We start from the raw sequence: 21,487 nt of genomic DNA, 5'->3' as shown, positions 1-21,487 counted from the left end.
CTCTTTTTTTTTTTTTTTACATGGCGGGATAATGATTTAAGAGCTTTTACGCGCGTCCTAATCAGCACCCGCGGATTACGGCAAATCAGCGCGGCAACCCGCGAGCCACGCCGACCGACCGACGCTCGCCTCTTCTCCATGGAGCGCCGCTTTGCTCATTCGCCGACGCCGACCCTCCCGCTTGTAAATGGGTCGGACCGCGGGTGGGGAGGGGAGGGGCACTTTTTTTTTTACTGTAAATCAAGGGTAACGGACTCAGGTTGGTTCACGGGCCGCTTTAACGTCAACTTGATTGCATATAGACCATTTTAGATCTAATATTTAGATTTTTTTTATAAATAAATCTAAAAAACTGGATTAAAAGTTCTGAATATTCCGCTTTTTATAGATCTAAAACCATGTTTATTTTAGCTTTTTTTTAATATATTCTTAGATTTTACAAAAAGATTTTTGAACTAAAAACAGAAAAAATGGATTAAAAAATGACAATTATTGATTCAAAAAGGGGAAAATCAAGAACATTAATAGACATCTCTAGTCTTAATTTGAATTTGATCCTAAAACAGAAAGTCGGCACTCGTGATTGACTTTCTCGGGCCGCACAAAATGAGACGGCGGGCCACATTTGGGCCCCGGGCCGCCACTTTGACACCTGTCTTCTAGATTTTTAGAGATACTTTTATATCTTTTAATATACAAGTACATAAAGTGTGTGTTCTTAACAGTGTAATGTTCACATGGGTTCTCCTTTTAGCCTTATTTATACATGTACTAGCTCATTGAACACAATACACTGATTTAGATATACTAGTTGCCTCTCCCTTACTAAACAACTACTTTTACCTCCCATTTGAAGTGTAAAAATGTCATTTTATTGTGATTTGCTAAGAAATGAGGATGATTTGAGTGGGATTAAAAAGGTGTGCCTGTTTTTAAAGCAGGCTTGGTCGGTCGGCATTGAACATTTTGCTGTCGGCTTTCCCACAGAGAGAAAGACAGGCAAAAAAAAAAAAAGAGCTTTGTATTTATTTGGAATTTAACGCAGATCAATTTTCACAAAGCGCAGCTCCCTCTTCTCAAGAGCCCCTCCCCTCCCCCCCTTCCTCACCCCTGGTTTTCTGTACTCTCTGGTTGTATAATATTCATATTTACGACGACACGACTCCAACTTGAATACAATCACCTTGGACATTTTGCTTTATCAAATCAATCCATCCCTATTCTTCTCACTTTACTAAGAACAAAAATAACAATAGCAATTTTAAAACCATTTTTAAAAATAATCCTAATGAATAATATAGGTCACGGGTGTCAAAGGGGCGGCCCGGGGGCCAAATCTGGCCCTACCGCATCATTTTGTGCGGCCCAAGAAGGTCAATGATGAGTGCTGACTTTCTGTTTTAGGATCAAATTAAATGAAGAGCATTAATGTTTATTATATTTCCTGATTTACCCCTTTTTAAATGAATAATTGCCATTTTTAATCCTTTTTTTCCTGTGATTTTAGTTCAAAATTCCTTTTGTAAAATCAGAAACGACGTTAAAGCGGCCCATCTAAATGGTGAATAATGATAACATCATTAACAGAAATATCATCATTACAAAGAGTAGTAGTTTTATCAATGGTTTAGAGACAAACTATAAGATGACCTCATTGATCTAAAAATAATTCCCTAATTTTCAGCAGGCGGCTTGGCCAATAAGTTTACCCCGAGGAACATGTTGTTCTTTCCAAGACAATAAACGCAGGAAGCAACAATCCCACAATGCAACACTCACTCACTCACTCACTCGCTCGCCATATTTTATTTATACGAGCACCAGATTGTGTCATCGTGGCATCGTCTTTCCCACACGGGAAGTGACATCAAAGACGGTCACGTGACACCCTTTCCACGGGAAAACTGGCGAGCGTTGCGATTGGTGGCGGGAAAAACACGGACGTCCGATATCGTAACAGTCGTTCAGTCTCAAAAGTGGGGCGGGGTCTATCACCATATGGGTCGACGCATCACGATACCTTTGTCATTTTTTGTCTATAAAAATATCCAACAATTATGGTGGTCTTCCCCCTACTCTATTTTTGAATGGACGCTAAACGGACCAGTCACAAAAGTTAATTTGATCAAGTAGTGCTACAACCTAAAACTGTTCAGTCTAAACACAAGCGGAATACATGCTGTATTCAATTGTAATATTTTATGATTTACTAAAAATGGTGAGTGGATTTGACTTTTAAGACTATGTTATATTAAGTTTGCATCCTATTGTTCATGATAGAGCAATGAATAACAATACAATATTGTCACACAGCCCTGGTGGTAAAAGAGAGAATTGATCCTACCTTTTGACGGACACCGATGGCGAACTTGTTGACTTTCCAAAAGAACTTGGGACTTGGGGGGAGGGGCAACGCCAAACTGGAAACAAAAAAGCATTTTCAGTTAAATTGTTTCAACCCGGACAGAAAAACAACAAAAAAGTCATATCATAACGCTTCAATTGCAAGCAGTAAGCGAAAACTTCAAAATAAAAGATTTTTTTATTTTTTACTGTATTCCGCTCTCACGATTTCCACACAAACCCACCAGGGACTTCCCTGCTGTCAATTTCAAATCATATCTAAATCATCCATAAACAATTCATATTTCCATTGTTATTCCTTGAGAGCTATACTCAAAACGTAAAGGTAAAAACACATCAAGTGCATTTTTTAGTCCTCATAATACTTTTAAAGTACAAAACTTCTTTTGACAACATTGTTGCGCTGTTGCTAATCAATGTAGAAGTGTATAATACAATAAACATAAAAAAATAGGATTAAAAAGACGTCAATTCCACGGCGCTAACGTGACGCTCCCATTGGTGCATTCGGGAGTCGGATATCTTTCCATATTTTAGCTGACGGGTTAGCGGAGAGCCGTACGGTACGTCTAGTTTGTGGCTTTAATAGGCAGGCGGCGCTAACTATTTCCACGCTAACGACGGTCCTGGCGGAGAAGACTCGCAAAAGTGAGCGAGCGAGCGAGCGGTCTCAGGTTACGCTAGCTAGCATATGCGCTCAAGTACGCCGCCACGCCTTTGGTGAACAAGGTAGTCGGGGGGCCCCTGGGAGCCAATTTAGATTGTGACTTACGGCAATGGGATGGCTTTGTACGCGGGCGGGCATACGTGCGGGTGGCCCCCGCGTAGGGAAGCCCCCCGCCACATCTGCGCCCCCCCCCCACTCCCCGCGAGGCAGTCGTTAGCGGGACGACTTTTAAGAGACGGCGCTTGATTGACAGCACATCTTTGCGTCAAGTGCGACAACAACGCCGCGACGCGCATTTGAATGGAAAACAAATAAGCGAGTAGCAGAATATGGCGGATTCCGATGTAGGCTTTTAACTTGATGACGACTATGGCCGCCATGCCAACCTTCCCGCTCCATTGGCAGTCCTATGTGAGATAAATGATGTTATGGTGGATTCAATTGTTGTTTGTAAATATTTTAAATTTTTAAAAAAGTAAATATGATCTGCTATAAATACATATTTTTAAATGAGTTAATATTTTTGAAATATTTGAAAGCTAATGAATCGTAAAGTATGAAATAGCTGAAAAAACAACTTTGCATTGATTTGATGGAAAATGCCTGACTGCTATGTTGTCAAGTCATCAGGTTTAAGCCGAATTAATATTATTTTACCTAATATATCTTTTGCAAATCAGATTTTCACAATCGAGGACACTCAAAGGCGATTTTAGTGTAGAAATCTGAAAAATGTGAGACTCACATTTGACCTCGGCATTTTTCAAACGAACGTGACTTGCTCTTATTTTGAAATGTTCAACGGAAGTGCATGCATAGCTGCTAGACGTGGACTTTCTTTTTTCTCAACCCCTTGTGGCGTCACTTATAAACTTTATTTAATAGTTTGAATTGTTTACAAATGCTGTAAACCAGCCAGTTTTCATATTTAAGTATCACGTTTTAACCACGAAGATCACATTGAGGAGAAGACTGCCATTAGTTTCTAGCAAGCGGTTAATACATTGTCTTTCGCCATTAGCCCCAATTTAGCTACGCTAACGCTAAACAAAGTACCATAAAGATATAGTTGATAGCAATGCTAATGCTGCACAGAGTACCATGTAGACGTGTGCTTATTTTTTTTTTTTATTTGGCATGTCTGAATTTTAATTCTGCGGTGTGTTGATGAACAATAAACATCTGTTAAGGGAACCGTTGTCTCATATGCAGTCGATGGGCCAACTTTCAACACGCATTTGTGCCGAGTGCAAACGCACACACAAACACACACGCACATGCACGAAATGAGCGCCCCATTTTTATTTACTGTGCGAAAAAATGTATTTATGGCATCATATCGCGAAAGGCTGGCTTACCGGTGACATGAATTTTGCAGAGCGGAGGCCATTTCAAAGATATCATTTGACAAGAAACAAGGGCGAACAACAGGTGAAATCAATGGCCAATCACACGGACGGAAACACAGATAGAAAAAAGACATTAGGGAGAATCCAAAACATATCAACGGGGGGCGGGGCCGGTTTGACAAATATATTTTAAAAAATATTGAGTACACATTTGCTTACATTGAGGATTACTCAGAGTAAAAAAAAGGTGACTAATCTCCCATTTTTAATATAATTAAGTGGAGAATGATTATCATAATGGCCCATTGTGTCCCTTTTAGTTTTATATTTAATGATATATTTAAAATAAATAAATATTTTATCACAAAATACATTTCCTTTTTAATCAAAATATAAAAAAATACTTTGAAGAATAAATATAAAAAATATGGATTATGTTTTCCCTTTTTAAGTAAAAAATACTTTGAACAAAACATAAAAATACTTTGTGTTTTCCTTTTTTAATTTAAGTAAAAAATACTTTAAACAATAAATATATAAAAATATGTTAGGTTTTCCTTTTTTATGACTAAAACATATATGTACAATTTGACGGTTTTAAATAAATAACACAAAAAAATAGATTGGGGCAGCACAGTGTGATAGTGGTTGGCACGTCGGTCTCACAAGGGTTCGAACCCAGATCCAACTAAACTAATTGATCGCCCTAAATTGTCTCCAGCTATGAGTGATTGGTTGTTGGCTTCCTCGTGTCGTGTGATTGGCTGGCCACGAATTTCAGGAGCTGGAATGGGCTCCAGCACCCCCGTGAACCTCATAACCAGTATGAAAAACAACTTTGGAAGCACGCCCCAACATTTTACACCTCACGTTTGATATAACACCACTTTTACATAAGCCGATGGTTCGACACTTGTCAGAAATATTTGGCGATAATACATCCAAATACATGTTCGGTAAAAGAAAAATCTGTCTTTCGGTGTGGCGGTCAGTCAGAGTGTGACGGTGTGGAAGGAAAGACGAAGAGGGGGGGTAGAAAAGAGAAAGAGAAAAAAAAAAAAGCTATTTGGAGGCCCTGTCACTTGTGATTAGGAGACCGACGTTCATGTTTGTGAGGAGGCTGAGTGCAGATGGCAGAGTGGAAGAAATGGATCACTAATTTTAACAATGATTAATGAACAGAGATGGAAAATGAATTACATCCCACCACCACACAAGCGCGCACCCTCCAAAATCCGTTGCCAGACACACCAACCTGCTCGGGATTATACGCTCCCTCGGCGGGACGCGCTTCTGCGGGGGTGCGTGAGCCCGCCCATGTGTGCGTGCGTGTGCGTCTTTTGTCCAATGCCTCTCGTCTTATTACTTTGGGTCTTTAAATGCTCTTTGCGCCCTTGTTTGCCACCGCGTGTACAAAAGGGAAAAGACAGGGAGCTTTAAACTCACCCTTATTTTTATACTCTTTGCTAATCTATTCATCATTTTGCTTACTTTTCGCTTCTGGGGGTGCCAGAGCCAGTCTGAGCCAATTACGGGCAGCTGGCGAGACAAATGACCGACCACTCGTAGCAAGGTTTAGCACACAGGTGTCCAAGTGGCGGCCCGGGGGCCAAATCTGGCCCGCTGCATCATTTTGTGCGGCCCAAGAAAGTCAATCATAAGTGGCGATCAAATTCAGATGATAGATATAGATGTATATTACATTTCCTGATTTCGCCTTTTTACATCAATAATTGTCAATTTTTAATCCATTTTACTGTTTAGTTAAAAAAATCATTGTATAAAATCTAAAAATATATATAAAAAAGCAGAAATAAACATTGTCTTAGATCTATAAAAACGTAATATTCAGGGATCTTAATCCAGTTCTTTGGATCCATTTATAAAAAGAATTACATATTCTATCTTAAATGGTCCAGCCCACCTGAAATCAAGTTGACGTTAACGCGGCCCGCGAACCAACCCCGAGTCTGACACCCTTGCCATAGCTAATCCAGGGCGCTTAAATCAATGCGACATTTTGTAGAATATGGCACGGAATGTCTGAATCCATGGCACTCCAATACCAACGTCTAATCGCGTACCATATGAAAGTACGCTCTCATTCATTCAGGTGTCTCCGTTCTCTCCTTGTCTATGTGTGAGAGTGTGTGTGTGAGAGTGTGTGTGAGAGTGTATGGCGACATATCGCGAACGTGTGTGTGTGTGTGTCGACAGCAGTTGGGCGAACAGATGAATGAGTGGTTGGCCTCGGTGGCGGTTGGCACTTAGCGGCGTGAAAAAGCTTCTCTCCGAGGCCATTAAAATATACATTAACATACGCGCAGGCTGTTCCCATGTCAGCGCTCTGCCCCAAAAGCTTCTGACTCGGGAGGGAGGGAGGGAGGGAGGGAGTCCACCACCTAACTTCAAAATACCACAAACTTGGGCCCAAAATCCCCCCCAAAAATTTTTTTTGAAAAAAAAAAAACGACAATAAGAGGTGGTTAGGGCATTCGCCTCGTGGCTTTGGGGTCGGGGGTTCAATTCCCGGGGAGTTCTGACCTTTAAGCAACATTTAATTGTACGCTAAATTGTCCCTAGCTATGACTCGTTTTAATTTGATCCTTAAACACAAAGTCGGCACTCATGATTGACTTTCCTGGGCCGCACAAAATGAGGCGGCGGGCCAGATTCGGCCCCCGGGCCGCCACTTTGACACACCTGTGCGATAGAACAACAGCAAACATAACTCAAAGGAAGTCAATGGCTTCCATGGACTGCAATATATGACATCCAGTCATTAAATTTCAATAAGCCTATCCCAAAAACATTTATTTTATTTAAAGTGGGAGGGGCAACAGTGTTTTGACTTTTTTTGGGAGGTTTTGTTATGCTTTTGTTCACTTTACTAGACTAGAAAATGAAAAAAAATGAATTTGAGCTGAGACCATACAATATTGTCAACGCAATTGTCTTTTAAAAAAATCCTGATATTCCCCCCAAAAAGTTCCATCCCGTTACCATACCGCCATCGACATCCACCACCGTCATTTAAACCCCGCCTCCTCGGCCCCCCGCCTGGATTTTGTCACCCTTTCTACGTTCCCGGCGCCTGCCAAACAAAATGTCTGCTCCGCCGTCTGCCGCGCGCTAGCATTAGCACGGCGGCTAATGTAAATAAAAGCGAGGCCGCTTTGTTTGCAACACGCACGCACGCACACACACACGCACACGCACGCATCTTGGCGACTCCCCTCGGCGGCGTGGTGTAAAATTATATAAGGCTGGCGCGGGGCTTAAAATTTTGTCGAGCTTTTTGAGAAAATCCTGCTTATGGTTGCCGCTCGGTGCCAAAAAGTTCATCTGGTCTGTAAATTTAAGCGCGGATTACAAATATTCAAATCACGAGCTTACTGTTCAAATAAACATTTGCGGCGGCGGCAGCGGGAGGGAGGGGCTAAAAAAGTTGCGAGGCGCACACACACTTTGGCCATAATTCCTCTTAGGGGGCACCGCCCCTTTCCCTCGCCGCTCATAAAAGTAGCGGCCAAAAAAAAAGGAAGAAATGATGGCGAGGAAGTGCAAAAAGAAAAAAAGTTGGGCCTCTTCTTGACGCTGCATAAACACACTTGATGAAATATGTCATTAATGTAATTGTAACCACCTCCTCCGCAATTACCGCAGCCAGGGTGGGCTCGCAGGCCGGGACAATAGGCCACCTTATTATTCAATGGGTGGGGGGCGGGGGGGGCTTTTGCGGGGTGGGGGGCCCGCTAAGCCGGTCAGCTGCTCGCCACATGCTACAAATAACAAGCGGTGAAGTCACACTAGAGTTTGGGAAGAAGCGCGCGTGAGAGCGGAGAGGAGGCGTGATGTCACCGTGAGGTCATCGACGGACCGAGGGGGAGGGGCTTGTCGCCGGCTAAAGCAGCTAGGCTAGCGTGGACGAAAAGGCGAGAGCTATCGTGACACTCACTGTTAGTTTTCAGGAAATGTTTTTAAAAAGACTCGCGGTAACCTTTTTTGTCTAAAGCAAATATAGGTGTCTGCACTTCCCCTCCCGTCCACTAGTTAGCAGCGCGCAGCCGCCGTGCCTCGAAATCTGCACTGAAGAACTCCTTCGAAATAGTCATTAGAGTGCTTTGAGATGTTTTTTTCATTGTAGAATCTTGCATTCAAGTAAAAAAAGCTAAAAAAATGTCAATATGTCGTTCAAATGTTCCCTTTTAATGGCGAATGACAAGTAAAACGATATAAATGTACTTTTATGTCTATTTGATTACGTTTTTTGCACAAAATTGAATGGTATTGCCGGATATTCGGCGACAATCACCGCCATGGGCCTCCAAGTTTCGTATTTTTCTCCTTTTTATTTTGAAATTGTCAATCTGTCACGGCCTCGTCGCGAATCTCCCAATTAAGCGCAACGTCTAATTGTCAGAAGAAAGGCCGTTTGTTGTGCGCCCGCTCTCACAATTAACAAGGATTCAAATGACGGCGTTTTGTTTGAAGGACCCGCGAGACTTTACTTTTTTTTTTTTGGGCAATTCAGGGGGGGTTGTTTTTTTTTTGAGTGTTTTTGTTTGTTTGCTTGTTTTTGGCTCTTAAAACGTCTGTTTGTTGTCGTGGGCGCGCCACCTCTGGTTCAAGCGTTTGCCGATTGATGAAAGTTTGCCGGCGCACCTTTGTTAAAACGTTCTTTAATTGGTCGGCGGATGAAATAAAAATAAAGAAAAGAAAACCAGGCAAAAGCAAACAAACACTTAGTGGGAGCTTTAAAGAAGAAAACTTCACATCTGTGAGCAAACAACAAGAAAACGACGCCTTTGAGGTCCGCTTTTTAAATGATTTGGACCAAATAATCAAAGCTTCACAGCGGCTCACGTGAAAATTGATTGGAAACGTTCGTTTGGGTAAAAAAATAGGCTGGCCAATGACGGCGTTTGACGTCCAATCCTTGGAAATGGATCCATGTCTATAGGCACAAAAAATGTAAATGTTTTTGACAAAAATGTACGGTTCTTCCACCAATTTTGACCTCAACCAATGGCCCTATTCAGTTTCGGTGACCGAAAATGCTGAACGATGAAGCAATTCTACAATTTGGCGTTTTTTAGACAATTTCTTGACTTTCAAAATAAGAGCGGATTGACTGGTTCTTTTGGTGGACTCGAGTTTAGCCGTCATGGACGGCCCTCCACGTCTAAATTGAGGATAAGTCGGACTTGCGTTACTGAAATCGAGAGCGGAAGAAGCCATCTGGCGACGGGGGTGCCGGCGACGCGGGCGACGCGGGCGACCACGCGAGCGGACCCTTAACGACTGGCGCGTACTCTAAAATGGGTTTTGGCAGATTATTTGCAGGTACTTGACTTGCATCTGTTTGCAATTTTCCGTGGCAAAAGAACGGGGCGAAGGGGGCGGGGCAAATGGGGGCGGGGCTACTCAGAATGGCCATTGGTGGTCCGCACCTGGACTTTGACGGACGTGCAATCAAACGTGAGGAATCGTTTTACTAAATTGTTCACGCCAGAGGAAAAAAAAAATAATATTTTTGCCATTTTTAAAGAAAATATGTATTTAACAATATATGGTGGTGGTGGGGACGAAAAAAATGTCCTCCAATGGCACTTTGTGTTCTTTTACTCTGTTTATTTCTTCTTGTTTCTTATTTAAATGTGAAGAAGCACATTTTTGAATGATTAATGCATGTCTATATTTGATTCAGTCGTTCACTAAATATTCTCTCTCTATATATATAAAAAAAAACCTGACTAATACCATAATGTGATTAATCCAGATGAATTCATTACAAAGTCACAACTTAATTAGATTCTTTTTTTAATCAAGCCCCACCTTCTAAAATAAATACACCACTAAATAATGAAAAAAATCCCTCACTATTCCTTCTAATTTTTCTTCATTATTTATAATAGATTCCAACTTGAGTCCAAAAAATGAACATTCTGGTCGTACACACACAATATATTTATATTTTTGACAATTACCATTTCATTTCATCATCTTTGCTGTTAAGGAATGATGATTGTAAAATGTCTTTGTTGTAGAAAGCAAGTCGTCGTGGTGTGTTATTTTCAATATAGAATGCTAATCATGTGCTTAGCATGTTTTATGTAGCGGCCATCTGCTTCCTCCACTCCACTAATCAAACCTTTAATAATAAAAAAGCCACATCAACAATTGAGGCTACCTAAAAATTCAAAAGGGAACAATGCATCAAATGTATTGTTTTTAACGTGTTTTCAATACAAGTTATGTGTATACAAAAATGCCAGTGGTTAGCCAAAAAGTGCTCCAGCACCCCCACAGAAAATTATCTGGTATATTATTTTCAACATATTATATGATTCTTTCTTAAAACTGAGTTTAAGGGAGTATAAGTATGCAGTTTTATACTTTTTCACCTACAAATGGACCCATAAAATATATTATTGCTTTTTATTCAATTCAATTAATTGTATTAAGGGTTATATTTTAGAAATGCAAAAATAAATAAAATGTATAATCATAAAATAAAAGTGTGATAATTTATTTATTTTTTAAAGGGTTAGGTATTTTTAAATATTACTTTTAATTTTTTTTGCAAAAAAATTGTACATTTCTTTCTTAAAAGGGAGTTAAAGGGAGTACAGTTTTATACTTTTTTCCCTTCAAATGGATCCATAAAATATATTAATGTTGTTAATTCAAATTAAATTAATTGTATTTATCGTTGTAGTTGAGAGATAATAATATAATAATAAATTAAATATGTAATATTAAAATAAAAAAAATGAGTGTGATAATTTATTTAAGTTTTTATTTTATTTTAAAATTTCCCACAAAATATTGCTCACTATCCAACTACCTATTTTTAATAATTAATTTTAAAAAATGTAAAAAATATTTTTAAATATTTTTGGCCATAACGTAGTCTTCCTTTTGGGGCCCTCGTTAGGCAATAACGAGTCCGCGGTGGCGGAAAAAAAAAGCCCAGCGAGGAAAAGGGGCGATGGCGGGGGGGCTTTTTGGTGGTTTATGGAGGGGGAGGGGCGCCGAACCTCCGTAATTAAGATCACTTGGCAGATTACCTCCGGCGACAAAAGCGTGCGAGCGAGCGGTCGCCCAAATTGGAGGAGAAAAAAAAAAAAAAAAAAGGACGGCGGGCGATGACTGACCTCTTCTAAAGTAGCCAATCAGGAAGCCTCAAGGTTTCGCAATAAATAGCACAACACGCACAAGTTAAGTGGTCTTAACTCAAGGCCGTGGACGGAAGCAGAAGTCCAATCCTATTAACTTTGGGCCATTGGGCTAGTAGCATAGCGCAATACTTCTTATTTATCATTCCGGTTGTCGGTATTTCAAAAAATGGACAAAAGTGTGACGGAACCTAAAACCATCCTGTGCAAAAAGGAAATCTCATTTTTTGTCCTTAAATCTAAAGATATCATCTAATAATACACACCAAATGTCATGTAAAGATGGCTGTATGCTAAGCTAGCATTAGCGTTGCACCGATGTCATTGTTTTGATACAATGCTGTATGCTACCCTGTTTATTTGAGGAAAATATACTTTTTTATACATGAATGACAATATACTGATTTTAGTTTAAGTCTGTTATAACCAATAGAGTTTGTAAAAAGTACTATGAACTTTTTATTTTTATGTAGTATTTGCATTTAGGTGAAAATTCCACAAAAAACAACGAAAAGGGTCAAAAAATATGAGCCCAAATGACGAGTGAAAACTCTTCAATGGATAGCAGAGGGATGATTGGACGCCAGGTGGGTGTCAAGGTCACTCGGATTTAATGTCTAAAAAAAACGAAGACCTCAGTTTGTTTGTCGGACATTGACGCAAATGTCAACAAGGCGGAACACAGCGCCATCTGTCAAACACGGCTAGGAAACTTGGATCTATTTTGGCTATATGTGTTTAATTGCGAGCAAATATGGGGACGTTTATTTGCGAGAGCCTGCTGAAAACATCCTTTTTTGGGACTTTTTTTGTTTGCTTACTCACATACTTCAAGCTATACTCCGACAATGACAAACATTATTTTCAAAGACTCTTAAAGAGTAGTTAGTAGTACTAGTTGCTTAGTTAGTTAATGACTTAGTCAGTTAGTTATTTGGTGCTATTGGAGACTTTGAAATACATTTGCATATGCAAAGTGTCTCTTTCAATCTTCATTTTCTGAACCGCTTACAGGTCGCGGGGGTGCCGGAGCTTAGCTAACTACACGCCAGCCAATCACAAGCCATAAGGAGACAAGCGACCATTCACTCATAGTTAGCGACAATATAAAGCGTTCAATCAGCAAGCCAAGCGCGAGTGTTTGCGGAATATGGACAACCCGGAGAAAACCCACGCAAGCACATGCAACCTCCACACGGTTAGGACCGACCTCTACTTACAAAAAATTCAAATTGCATAAGTATAAGCTCCGCCCCACTACATATGCGCACGTATACTTGAAAATCGGGGAGACGCCGAAACAAGCGCCAAGACTTGCTTGGACGGGAGAGCGACTCCCGCCAGCGCCACGACAAACCGCGTGGACGACGTTAGACGGAATAACGTTGGACGGGAAAAAAAAGCCGGCGGGCCTTTGGATGGAGTGTTTAATTCCACGCCAGCGTGACATTAAGAGCCTCCGCTTGACTCGCCTCGCCACTGACAAATGCGGCGGCGCTTAATAGAGGTGCGCCGCCATTTGCCCACACTTTTATCAAAGCCCATTTATCAAGGGCGCCTCGTCCGGAGGCCAACAACCCGACGGCGTCGAGTGCGACGAGCGCGTCTTCCTCCTCCTTCGTCGTCTTCCTCGCCTTTCGCCACAATTAGTCGAAGGAGAAGGAGGGAAAGACCTGGAGTGCTCGTTACGCACGCCTCCATTGTTTGCAATTAGGCGGCAAAAGTGGCCAATGAGGATGGCTAAAGTGCGGCCCGGGGGCTTCCCAAGGGCCCGCTGAGACTTTAAACGGGCCTCGGCGTGACCTTTGGCGACCTTTCTTGGTTTGCGCTTCACTTTTTTGGGGATTCAATTACACCTAGGGTGTTAGACTATTAAGTTTGGTTGGCGGGCCGCATTAACGTCAACTCGATTTCATGTGGGACATTTTAGATAGAATATTTAGATTTTTTTAAATTAAATGGATTAAAAGAACTGGATTAAAAACCCGGAATATTCCGTTTTTTATAGATCTGAACCATGTTTATTTTAGCTTTTTTATATATTTTCCGATTTTACAAAATGATTTTTGAACTAAAAACACAGAAAAAAATGATAAAAAATGACATTTATTGATTTAAAAGGGGGAAAATTAGGAAATGTAATGTACATCTATACTCTTCATTTTAAATTGAAAGTCGGCACTCATGAGTGCCTTTCTCGGACCGCACAAAATGATGCAGCGGGACAGATTTGGCCCCCGGGCCGCTACTTTGACACCATTTGAGCTCATCGGAAAGAATGGTTGTCAGGAAAATGTCATTTTTCTAGAATATGACTTATGACTCAAAATAGAGATTGAAAAATTGTGTTTTTTTCCAAAATGTGCTCAAGTCAAATCATTTTAAGACGAAATTAGACCGGTAATAACTATAAAAAGGCTAAAAAGGACCCTAACCCAAAATGGATGCGACAGCGAGTGGCGTCAACTGTGCGTAAACTCGAGCGTTGACGGCCAGGTCTGGTCTTTGCACGAATGGGATGGCGTGGACGGCCAATTAGTCTTGCTTGGCCTTGTTGGTTTGTTTATTTGTTGCTATATTCTTTTGTCTCCTGATTTTTTCAGCCAAAATGGGACACAAAATGGAGGAAATGACATGGCAGGTCAACGCTTTGTTGCTTCTAAGGACCAAACAATGACAACTAACAAGCATGCCAAGGACGGATGCACGGGAAGGACGGCGCCGTGGGTTCTGTTAGCCAAGCTAAGCTACGAGAAATTGGACGATACATGTCCCGTTTATCTTTATACGATCCAAAAATCATGAACAACTAGCCCAAAAATCAACAAAAAATAATTGCTAAATGCCCAAAAATCAACAAAAAATAATGGCTAAATGCCCCAAAAAAATCAACAAAAAATGATATCTAAATGCCAGAAAATCTACCAAAAAATGGCTAGATGCCCAAAAATCCATCCTTAAACCAACAGGAAGTGACCCCGGACAGAACAACCTTAAAATCCACAGGAATTGGTCCAAAATACACAAGTTGTAAGATAGAATCAACAGGCAGTAACTGGTAGGTAAGTCTACTAAAATTGTCAATAAAGTTAAAATGGCCCCTTTTTGGGAAAAAGCCACACGCTATAATAGCTGTCTTTGGTAGCCCCGCCTCCCTCATCCATTTTCCTCCGTCCATCCGAGTGGGAATTCCGATGTAGGTATTGTCAAAGAAAATGGAATTCGGCGGGCGATAAAGGCGCGCTAGAATCTCTCGCTCTCCCTCCCGCTCGCCCGCTATTGTGGTTTTAACCCTGGCGCGGAATGTAAACGCTTTCACATCACATTTGTAAGCTCCCGTGAGCACGCCTTCCTCTTTTTTCGCCATCCGCGCCATCCCATCGGACTTTTCGCTTCGCTTTTAAGCCGCGGCTCGCGGGCCGGAAGTGGCCCGCCGTGTGGTTGTTCTACTCGTTCGTACGCAATGAAATGGCGCAAAACAGGATGTGCACTTTGCTACATTTCCGATCCGCCAATCACATTGTTTGATTGGCTCTCTGCTTTCGATGGTAGCCAATGAGGTCATTGAGAAGGCTAAAATTCCCCAAAATGGCCCAAAATCAGTAAGGATCAACAAGTGAAGCAGTAGCATCCCGGGAAGTCCCTCAAAATCATTAGGAAATGATCCAAAATTGAACAAAAGTGAGGTCAAATGAACCAAACGTCCGGCGACCAAACGTCCGGCAACCAAACGTCCGGTCACGCTAGATCACAAAATAAACATTTAAAAAATTAAATTAAAAAAGATATATATTTTTGTCCATTAAACCAAATCAAATAAAATACAATAAATTAAAAGTATATATACTTTTGTCCATTTAAAAGAAAAAAACTAAATAGAAAATAAAATAAATAAAATAAAAAAAATATATATATTTGTTTTTTTCCATATAAAAAAGAAAAAAAGAAAATAAATCCAATTTAAAAAACATACATAAATTTTTGTCAATTTAAAAGAAATAAAATAAATAAAATCCAAAAATATATATAAATATGTTTTGTTAAATTGGCACACACGTACGACGAACAAAACCAGCCAAGAAGATGGAGATGCTCAAGGAAAGGGGGGGGGGGGAGACAAGGAGGTTGTAGGAGAAAAGCCAAAGAAGGATACGACGAGCCACGAGCGGAGGCGCACCTTCCATCTGCTTTTGCGCCCGAGCGATGCGAACCAACGTCGGCGCAAAAAAACGTGGGGCGCTTGGAGATTGACGGGCGCTAAGCCGCCCGTCCTCGTCGTCTCCGGGAATGACGTGGAGGAAAACAGACACATCAAAGCGGGCCCTTTTTTGACGTGTTCAAATCCCAAATGAACTTTGGGCGCGCACAACAACAACAAACAAAAAAAGACCACTTTCATTTTTCTTTTTAAACACACCAAAACACAAAGACACACTTATGTGATCACACTTGCGTCAAGGCCACCGCACGCACTACTTTTGGCATGGTGGACTCCCACGCACGCACCTGCACTACAAGACAGTTCCAAATACGGCAAATTAAAGCACGGCACTTTGTACAAAAGGAGCGTATTTTCCGGACTATAGTACAAAATCAATTTAGACAAGGTATTTCCAGTTTTTCACCCCAAAAATATTGTTCAAAGTCCAGGAAAATGATGTAAATTGCTGTTTTTTCAACTACTGGATAACTGGTTGCTGTCCTAATTGCGGGAAAATAACAAAATAACTTTTAAAAATGGCTGCCATTGACAGTAAAAGACATCAAATCCATTTTGTGCAGGAGGAAGAGAATGACTGAGTTTAAAGGTACATATATCAAATAAAACTAAATTCAACTTAAAGTAGGGTTACCACAAAAGACTCAAACATAAATATGAACAATATTTAATGTGTCCTTGCTCTGTTTTTTTATTCCTTGTCATTTCATCATTGTTTTTTAAAGTTAAATCCAAATTTTTGCAAGGATCCCATTTTGCATGCTGACAAAGATCTCATCTTTATCTCTTTTTACGTTTAAAAACCATATTGTTTAATAACTCATTCATTAACTTTTGTGTATTTAAAAAATGTTAAATGAAAGACAATAAAATGAAATAAAAGGGGGAAAATTATCTATTAAATTGAAAAAAAAGAGCACTCAGTGAACATACAAAAGACAAGTTTTATGAAGTCAACGCTGCTTTTTTTCCCAAGCAAAAGCGACGCCGGATTATCCGCAGATTCAGCGATGAACGATCAACGATCCCATCAATGACGCACGCGTGCACGCGCGTGTGTGTAGTGGAGAGTCTTGTTGATCTGAAAGCGTCTGATTCCCCAGTCAAGTCGTGGCCACGTTTCAATCGGGACGCCAAAGCCGCTAAGCCGGCCGGCGTGCAAAAGGGTTCCGCTTGCTTGCTCACATTCAAACAAAAAGGCACACGTTCCTCCCCAAAAAAGTCAACTCAAGTGGTCTTCCACGTCCCCCCCACCCCACCAAATATTTTCATTTCAGACATAAAATGTGACAACGATCGACAAAACAATGGACTCCGTCCCGTCCCATCCCGTGCCACACTTTCAATTCAGTCACCAACTTTTAGGACCCCCATTGGGCTCGACATTAAGACCCCCACTCTTGACCCCCCCCCCCCACACACACACACACACGTACAAAAACATCCCTCTCATCACAACGCCCCCAAAAAAATCTCCCATCAACTGCAACCCAGTCATAAATCAAGCCACTTTTTAAAATTCGGGCATTCATTTGATAGCCCCACTTAGGACCTCCCACCTGTCACTCAAACACACACACACACACACACTTACACAGCACATGAATATTAGTAGATACGCCGATACTCATAAATCCAAACATAACTAGACAAAGCTGAGCCGTAAGAAAACACCCGACGACGACACGAAATAAAACGTATTACAAAAAAGTCAACCAGCACAAAATATAACAACAATCAAAGCATAATTTAATACAAAATGTACGTACATCACAGTACTAATCCAACCACTAAAAAGATACTGAATATATGATAAACTTTTACTGTTTTTTAACAACGGCATCAAATTGACATCCCAAACACAAGGACCCCTACACACACACACACACACACACACACACACACACACACACACACACACACCCATAAACACACACCCACGCACATACACACACACACACACTCGAGAGTGACACATTTATACCATGAGGAGACATGACGACATCATTGTGCTCCTCTTCCTCCTCATCCTCATCCTCATTAATGTGACACACACTTGTTAAACGCGTGCACGCGCACACACACACACACACACACACTAGCGCACACACACATAAACGTCGGCAGGCCCGTCAGTTGACACGGAACATTTATTTTCCTCGCCGAAATCCGAAGAACGTCATCCCCGACTGCACATGATCAATGCTTATTATTTGTAATATTTATCCATGAAATATGTATCGCGGCTGATTTAAAGGGAGAGGCGTCCGCTTCTCTTTTTTTGACGTTTTGACGCGTCGTGGCTTTGCGGGTGAGTGGCAAATTCTCGCCTTCTGATTTATCGCTGCCACGACGCCAACGTCAAAAAAACAATCATTTCTTTGTATGCATGTTTATAGACATACAAGTAGAAATTATGATTTTCATAACGTTAATAAGGGGGAAAAAAATATACAAATAGCATCAACTTCAGAAAACTCGGATCATAACTACAACAAAGATATGCGTGTAAAGTATACAAGTATACAAAGTTAAAGCGTATTATCATCATATCGTCATATTCATAATTTTATTGTGTATGGCTGAATTAAGTGTGTGTGTGTGTATAAAACTAAATGGTACTTTGTACTGTATTGAATGAAATAATGATTGCTTTACAAGTACTTTTGATTTGTTGTCAGATTGTATTGTTTTTTTGTAATTTTTTAATTTTAATACATTTTTAATTTTTTTAATTTTTTTAATTTAAAAAAAAAATATTCATTTTTTTCTGTATTTGCATCTTAGTACAGTCACAATGAAATCCCACAATTCCAGAATGAATAAAACTTATCCAATCCAATTCAAGTGTGTGTGTGTGTAAAATGTCAAAGTTAAGTCAAATATAGAATAAATGTTGACATTTTTATCCGAGCGGAGCCGTCTAATTTGCCGTCAAACATTTGAAGTGTCTTCACTTAAAGTATGAAATGAGATTAAACCATAGCGCAGGTGTCCCAAAAAAAGGACAAACGCGTCCGTCCGTAAATCAAAAACCGACAATTATGATTCATAATTCACATACTTAAACGCGTCTGGTAAATTCAGACGCGCCAGTCAACTCGGGAGTTTGAGGTCACGCCATTACACGGTAGAGGCCGCGTCGTCGACGGCGACGCCGTGGAGGGGAACCCGGGCGGGGGGGGGGCGACTGGTAACAAACGCCGTCCTGAAATCTCCGCCGTTAGCGACGTGGTCGTCGTGACATTGACTGATAATTAACGCCCCCCCCTCCCGCCTATCGGGTTCGGGGGGTGCGCTCCGTCGGGGTCGCCGGGGGGTTCCGCCGCGCGGGATTCGCCGCCAGTACGAGGAGGTGACACCTGGCGTGATTGACAGGCGGCGAAAAAAAAATCATCACTTCCTCTAACCCCGTCCATGGGGGAGGGGCTAAATGAGTCAAGGAACGACATTTTGACTGGACTCAAATCCTAATACGATAAAATGGCGTCGTCAAAGAGCTGACATCTTGACACGCACGGGCGAGCACGTCATTGCCATGAACCCCTGGGGTGGTGGGTTCGAGTCACGTGACCTGGAGGTCAAAGGCCACGCGCACTTGTAATGGGATTAGAGAGGCCACGCAGACGTTCAAGTGCGGGCGCTTTTTTTTCCTCGCCGCTCGACGTTCGGACAACTTTGGCGGAAGACCCCAAACGAGCGAGCCAAACAATCCCGCTAAATGTCAGCTTTTCTGCTGGCTGTCATCCTTTCTCGCAACTTTATCCGCGCTGGGGCTTTCTCGGCAAGTTCCGTCGCCTCACCAAATGTGAAAAAAAAAACATTTTCCCAGGCTGGAATGGTACGAATTGTGAAGGCTTTAAAAAAGGGGAGCGTGCCCCCCCTTACCTTTGAGGTTCCGGCGGCGTGCACGGCGACGGAGGCGAAAAGTGCGCGTGGGACCTGTTAGCGAGCTTCCACGCTCCACGCGCGCATCCCGACCTGACGTGGGAATCTTGTCCTTGTGAACCCCCCTCCAACCCCGCCACTCGCTTCGCTCGCTCGCTCTCATTCCCTCGCTCTCTCTCTCTCTAACCCTCCCTCCCCTTTCTCTCTCTCTCTCTCTCTCTCTCTATCCTTCCGTTCTCGCTCCGAGTGTCCCGCCGATCGAGCCTCGCCGTCCGTCGGCACCGGGAATTTTCCGGCTGGATCCAAAACGGGCAACCCCCTCCCCAAAAAAATCCACTTTCTCTTTTTTTTTTTGACCTTCGGTATTCCTGTAACCCCCCTCCCCCCTATTAGGGGGAGTTGACTAATCCCAAATTGTGCGCGCGCGTGCGTGTGTGTGTGTGCGCGTGTCTGCGACGAAATTCCCTTGAAAAAGAAACGGCAGAAGAAGAAGAAAAAGTGCAAGTGTAAAAGGGCTTACCTTTTGTCGTCACCCAAGAAGAAAAAGAAGAGTCGCTTAACGGCGCGAGCGAGCGAGCGCTTAAACAAGTCCCGAGCGGGCGAGAAAGAGAGCGCTCCAGATGACGAGCGTGCGCCAGTGCGTGTACGCGTGCGCACTTACATGTGTGTGCGCACTGTAACCTTGTGGCGCATTTCATGTAAATAAGCCGCCTCGCCGATATGCGCGTGCACACACTCTCTCACACACACACACACACTTATGCTCCTCCCCTCTGACGTCCCCACCTTCTCCCGCATTAATAATAATCATAATTAAAGCATTATGATTGTCATACACTCAAAAAATATTTAAAAAGCCTGGTTATTTCAGATCTAAAGTACATTTTAGACTTTTTTAGGAGCAACTTTGCTTTCATTTTGAAAATATGCTTCGCTTCCGAGCTGCCGGATAATGCAATTATGCGGACGTGCACGCGCGGGGCCGAGCATGAATGGATGAATGGGGGGCTTTGTGGACGGATGATATCATGATGATGGCGGCGGTGGCGGTGGAGGTGGTGGTGGGCGCCTAATGACGACCACTCACAACAATATCATTTTTCATAAAGCGCAACACACACACGGAGAGATTGGCAGTTGGGGATGCGCGTACACGCCGAGTTCACACGGCTGCGTGCGCACGGAGAGTCAAAATGTCGATCGGATTGCATTCGGAAATGGACACACATAATAGGCGAAGGGGGGAGTAAAGGGGGAGAAAAAGGAGAAAAAAGAAAGGGAAAGGAGGGGGGGTATATTCATAAGCCCCCTGCAGCCCCCCCTCCAAAAAAGGGGGGAGAAGAGGGGGGGAGGGAAGGGGGCAAACAATGACTATATGAATGGTCAGTGACACTTATATAATAGTGGATATGGAAATGACTTATTGGGGAAATGATAAATGTTTTGAACAATACAGCACGGGGAACGGCTTAGTCATGGCGCACAAAAAAGACTAAAAGTAGAAGAAAGCTAAAATAAACCCCTAAAAAATGAAATAGTATCGAATGAGGAGGTTTTGTTGCTGTTTTTTTTTGACATTTGATTCATGCTACCACTGAATTTATTTTGCTTATTCATGCTTTTTTGTATCATGCAGGATGTGCTTTTTTATTTTTAGGTTTTTGGAGAGGCACCTTGAAAATGTTGGCATTAAATAAGGCTTTAAAAGTAGGAAAAAGAAGTGAAATTGTCAATAGGTTTTTACTATGTTGGTGTACCTAATGAAGTGACCGTTAAAACTGAATGATTAAATTATGTTTTTGTGGGTTAGTTAAGAACA

At 41.8% G+C, this 21,487-nt stretch overlaps 1 protein-coding gene across 3 annotated transcripts in view; it reads right to left on the bottom strand.

The window, feature by feature from the left end:
* znf536 (zinc finger protein 536) overlaps positions 1–20,376 on the bottom strand; it is a 111,308-nt gene extending 90,932 nt beyond the window's left edge. The window contains exons 1-2 of one of the 3 annotated variants that reach the window (XM_077712625.1): positions 20,189–20,376; positions 2,345–2,420 (exon numbers count right to left, since the gene is read on the bottom strand). Coding sequence is in view for 1 of the 3 variants with exons in the window: in XM_077712623.1 (XP_077568749.1) it covers positions 2,345–2,420; positions 4,390–4,421 (108 nt within the window). In the remaining 2 variants the exon portion in view is untranslated. Of the gene's footprint in view, positions 1–2,344; positions 2,421–4,389; positions 4,502–19,668; positions 19,786–20,188 lie in introns of those variants that run through there. The other 2 variants (XM_077712624.1, XM_077712623.1) reach the window with 2 other exon arrangements.
* Positions 20,377–21,487: the final 1,111 nt, after the last annotated feature.

Source organism: Stigmatopora nigra, chromosome 3 (assembly GCF_051989575.1).
Source record: "Stigmatopora nigra isolate UIUO_SnigA chromosome 3, RoL_Snig_1.1, whole genome shotgun sequence".
NCBI lineage: Eukaryota > Metazoa > Chordata > Actinopteri > Syngnathiformes > Syngnathidae > Stigmatopora > Stigmatopora nigra.
The sequence above is the reverse complement of the archived record's forward strand: the minus strand, read 5'-3'. Positions and strand labels throughout refer to the sequence as shown.